We start from the raw sequence: 5,309 nt of genomic DNA, 5'->3' as shown, positions 1-5,309 counted from the left end.
AGGGCCAGGCGCCACCTGTCTAAGTTATCCTGAAAGGCTTTGCTATAATGTTCCTTCCTTGGGGCTTCCAGGGCCTCCCCCAGAAAGGAAGAGGGAGGAGAATGTTTAATGCCCTGTTTGATTTTGCAGCTAGAATTGCCAAATTATGCTGATGATTGGCACAAATTATTCACAGTGGAGATATTCACATGTTATTAAGCTAGACTGGAAGCCCCAACTCTACAGCTATCAGTCAATAATCACTTATTAAGTACCTACGATATGCCTGGCATTGGGGGAGAAATTGGAGCAGGCTCTGTCTTTCAGCATTTACACTCTAATCCCACCTGGCTTCCATCTGCCTTCCCAAAGGCTCCCCTCCAATTGTTCTCCCATCTTGTCAAAATGGTCTTCTCAATGCACGCCTCCATCTCCTTTGCATGTGGTCCCTCCTGCCCAAAATGCTCTTCCTCCTTTGCCCTTCATCTTCTGAAATCTCTGATTCCCTTTAAGATCCTTCTCTAGGAAGCCTTCCCTGTGATCACCCCCGTCTTGTCTTGCATCTGCTTTACACTTATAAGGTGTAAATTTCCCACCCCTTAGAATAGAGTCTTCTTGGCATGAGACAATTAAACTTTGTCTTTGTGTCCCACCCATGGTAGGGGAAAGAGGAAAAAGAAATAAGCATTTATATAGCACCTACTATACTGTGCTAAGAAGCTATATACTGGATATGTGCTATTTCTTCATTTGATCCTCACAACAAGACTGAGAAAAGGGAGGCAGACAGAGGTGAATTGAGTTGCCAAGGTCACTCAGGTCTTCATATATTCATGTCTAGGGTTTTATGCACTGTGGCTTACTTGGTGGGTATCTAAAAAACAATGATTGACTAATTAAAGGATCAAATGAAGTAAATCATGAGCTTTTTAAAAGTTTCCTTTAAGCTTGGACTTGACACATGGGCCAGCCTTGCTGGCTGTTTTGCCTACAAAGACAAAAATAAACAGAAGCTGTCCTCGAGGAGCTTATATTCTATTAGATAGAAATAACATATAGACATGAGTAAATATAAAGCATGTGCAAGAGCTCGCTCTGTGACTTTGCCTCTGAATCCCTTGTCTTCTTCCTTCAAGGCTCAGCTCAGGGCCACCTTCTCCATGAAGCCATGTCTGATTCTCACCGGTTGTTAGCACTCTCCCATTCCTCAGTTTACAACATGACAAGCTCAAAGTTTGTATGTTCTTTCATGCTGATTGAAAAGATATATTTTTACTTATTACTTCTTCTCACCAGAACTTACTCTAGGGAATCTAGGAATTTGGCTTATCTAAAGCTATCTATTTATAGATACACTATAGATAGTACATACGCGGACAAGAAAATGTGGAAAAATTGGAAGAGAAATTGAGCTCTCATGATTGGAGAGCAGGGAGTGAGAAAGGAAGTCCTCAAGGAGGAGGTGACCCCTGAACTGAGCTCTAGAAGATTTAAAAAAAAAAAGCCAAAATGAAAAAGATGTGAATTCCAGGCAGGAGAAGCAATCTGTGCAAATGTATGCATATTTGTATGAATGAATAAATGAGTGAGCGAGTGAATGAACGAATGAAACAAACATCTGTTTATTAGACCTTTACTATGTACGAAGAATTATGTTTAGTTGTACAAATTAAAAAAAAAAAAAAAAAAGAACAATCCTTCCCAATGATTTCTTGCTTTACTGGGACAGACCGACACCTAGGGGGAGGTTTCAGCAAAAGTCAGATGGTAAGGAAATAGTGCCGTATAATAGCAATGTCTTATGTTTCATGTTATTTCCATCAACAAAACCATACCCCTTTCTGATGTCAAACCATTTGATAATTTCAAGTACTTGATGCTGAGTCCCAGAAACAGCTATTTCTCCACTCTGGCTTTTTTAGTGGCCGTTAAATATTCAGTGAACATTCTTTTGCACAATAGAGGCTTTGCATGGAGATCAGAGATTAAAAAATGTATCTACTGCTCTCTTTCCCTTGGTATTTTTAGGCTTAAGTGAAAAGTGGGTGGTCTGGCAATTATATCATGAAAATTGCCATCTTTGGTGTGGCAGAGGGATACTTCTTTTTTCCTTAGAATTGAAGGAAAGTAGATGTGTGAGATCTTAGTTCCTAGGAAATGGCAATGCATTAGCTAACAGACATCCTTGAGAATAGGGCAGCACTGGCAGTTATTCTAATACTCTAGCTTGGTATTTAATTGGATATTTGCCCCCAGTGCCCAATGGAGAAATAACATAAAATGGATTCACTATTCCTACATCTATTATGAAATTAGGCATGGAAGATTTTGCAAATAGTATCAACTCAGGACTGTTAGCAATGATAATGATGGCTTGGATCTCTTTTTTCTGTCAAATGAGATAATATTTGTAAAGTGCTTAGCACAAAGCTTGGTACATAGTAGATATCATATAAATGCTTATTTAAAATGCTTCCCCCTAAAAAAGAAAAGTAAAAAATTCCGTGAATTATGCAGGCATTTTTTTTCTAGCACTTAGCACCGTGCCTGGCAAAAAGGAGGCATTTAATAAATGTTTATTGATTGATTTTCTGAACCTGTGATTCCATTGTGTAGAGAACTTTCAGTGTGGTAACTCCCTTCACTAATGTAGGTCAACAACTCACCTGTCAGTCAGTCAGGCAGTCAGGCAGCGGTCATTTATTAAGTCCTTATTGTCTGTCAGACCCGGAGCTAAGTTTTAAGGATACAAAGAAAGGCAACAAGACATTCTAATGCTTAAAGTTTTACAAAGGCACTAGCAATTATGACAGCTGGATTCTTAGGTCAGAAAGGGCTTCCATATACATGATTTCATTTGATTTTCTTAATCTAGTGAAACATTGGGAAAATCTTTTACCTTACCAGTATCTTCATATATAAAATGAGGGGGTTGATCTGCATAGATCTGCCAATTCTACACCTTCATGCTATGATCTCCATTTACAAATGAGGAAATAGGCTTGGAGATTGCAATGATTTGTCCAGGGTCCTGTAGGGAAGATCAAGGAGGACTAGTACAAAAGCCAAGTATCACATTTGAGAAATGCTTCTAACAGGGAGGGTGGAAATGACATTGAGATCCACTGATCCCATTAATGAGTTCTTGGTTCTGGCACGCACATAGTTTGTAGCATCCAGGTTTTTGAGAAGCAATGTAGCCTAGTGGATAGAGAGGTTGGACTTGGAGTCAGGAAAAAGTGCATTCAAATCTCATCTCTTGATATTTACTTATGTGACCATGGACAATTCAATTTGCTTTATTTCAAATTCCTTATTTGTAATATTAGTGTAATAATGCTTAACGAGAGAATGCATGTAAAATTCACATCCAAAATGGGAAAGAGTAGGTTTTTGGATGATTTTCTATGATTCTCCAAGTGTATCATCATGTCATCTGAAAAAAGTGATAGTTTTATGTTCTCGTTGCATTCTAATTCTTTTACTTTCTTTTTTTCCTTATTGCTAAAGGCAACATTTCTAGTAAATATTGAATAATAGTTCAATAATAATTGATAATGAGCATCCTTGTTTCACTGCTGATCTTATCGGATCTCTCCTTTACAAATAACGCTTGTTGTTAGTTTTGGATAGATAGTGATTGTTATTTTAAGGAAAGCTCCTTTTATACCTATGCTCTCTAGTGTTTTTAATAAGAAGGGGTGCTTTATTTTGTCAGAAGCTTTTTCTGGATCTATTGAGATTATCATATGATTTCTGTTGATTTTGTTATTAATGTGGTTGATTACGGTAATAGTTTTCCTGATGTTGAACCAGCCCTGCAATCCTAGTATAAATCCCATTTGATCATAATGCATTTTTCTGCTGATAAGTTGCTGTAATCTCTTTGCTAATATTTATTTAAAGTTTCATTAAGGACATTCGTCTGTAATTTTCTTTCTCTGTTTTGGCTCTTCCTGGTTTAGATGTCAGTACCATATTTGTGTCATAGAAGAAATTTGGCAGGACTCCTTCTTTCCCTATTTTTCCAAATAGTTTACATGATATTGGAATTAACTGTTCTTTAAATGTTTGGCAGAATTAACTTGTGAATCCATTTAGTCCTGGAGATTTTTTCTTAGAGAGTTCATTAATGGCTTGTTCAATTTCTTTTTCTAAGTTTTTATTTCTATTTAAATTTCTATTTAAGTAATTTATTTCCTTTTCTGTTAATCTAGGCAATTTATATTTTTATAAATATGCATCCATTTTGGTTACATTGTTGTATTTGCTGCCATATTGTTGGACAAAATAGCTCCTACTTATTGCTTTAATTTCTTTTTCATTAGTGGTAAATTCACCCTTTTCATTTTCTGAGGAAAGAACCTCAGAGGCCATTTATTCCAACCATGTCATTTTACAGCAAAAGAAACCAAGACCCATGGATATGTGACTTGTCCAAGGTCACACAGGTGGCAAATAAGAGGATCTGAATCCAGATCCCCTGATAACAAATTCAATGTTCTTTCCATTATACATGTTTCATAAGCCACAAAGCACTACACAAAGTGACAACTTTTATTATTGACTGCAGAGAGACCACTGGTGTAATGGAGAGAGAGCTAATCTCAGAGCCAACAAGATTTAGGTTCGGTCTTTGTCTCCAATACCCACTGGCCTGCAAGTCATGTCTTTTCTTGATTCCATAAAATGCTATAATTTGTGGATGGTTCACTGGAAGCCCACTTTTCAAAGTCTGTACTCCATTCTCCTGTTCAAGCCTTGACCTGCCTGAAAAAGATGGTTTTTGCCAAAAGAGGAGAGACTATTTCTGGGGGAAATTTCCATGGTGAATACCCAGCAAAAGTAAGTCTTGAGCATCCTTTTCTTCTCAAGGAAATGTCGTTAAACATAGACAAAGTAAACTAGCAGAATATTTTTTTAGGCTCTGGACTACTTGGCCATAGCTGTCCACGAACTTGCAGCCATCAGTGAGCGGAGAATTGAAAGATTGTGCAATCCATCACTCAGTGAGTTACCTGCGTTCCTGGTGGCTGAAGGGGGCCTGAATTCTGGCTTCATGATTGCTCACTGCACAGCAGCAGCTCTGGGTAAGAACCTATTTCTCTGGGACTGGCACATGGGAAAGGAGTTGTGTCCCCAAGCCCCTGGCCTGGGCAGATTACATTCAGAAAATAAATGATGTTTGTATCTAGAGGTGGAGAGAGGACTCCCTATTGTGAAATAATGTCTTGTGAGGAATAGTTAGCAGAAGGGAAGGGAAGGGAAGAAGAAAGGGAAAAGAAAAGGAAAGGAAAGGGAAGGGGAAAGGGAAGGAAAGGAGAGGGAAA

General features: G+C 38.1%; 1 protein-coding gene across 1 annotated transcript in view; it reads left to right on the top strand.

The window, feature by feature from the left end:
* Window positions 1-5,309, top strand: part of HAL (histidine ammonia-lyase) — a 36,309-nt gene that overhangs the window by 19,259 nt on the left and 11,741 nt on the right. The window contains exons 15-16 of the mRNA XM_074271311.1: window positions 4,759-4,824; window positions 4,904-5,069. Coding sequence (XP_074127412.1) covers window positions 4,759-4,824; window positions 4,904-5,069 — 232 coding nt within the window. The remainder of the gene's footprint in view (window positions 1-4,758; window positions 4,825-4,903; window positions 5,070-5,309) is intronic.

Source organism: Sminthopsis crassicaudata, chromosome 5, assembly GCF_048593235.1.
Source record: "Sminthopsis crassicaudata isolate SCR6 chromosome 5, ASM4859323v1, whole genome shotgun sequence".
Taxonomy (NCBI): Eukaryota; Metazoa; Chordata; class Mammalia; order Dasyuromorphia; family Dasyuridae; genus Sminthopsis; species Sminthopsis crassicaudata.
The sequence above is the reverse complement of the archived record's forward strand: the minus strand, read 5'-3'. Positions and strand labels throughout refer to the sequence as shown.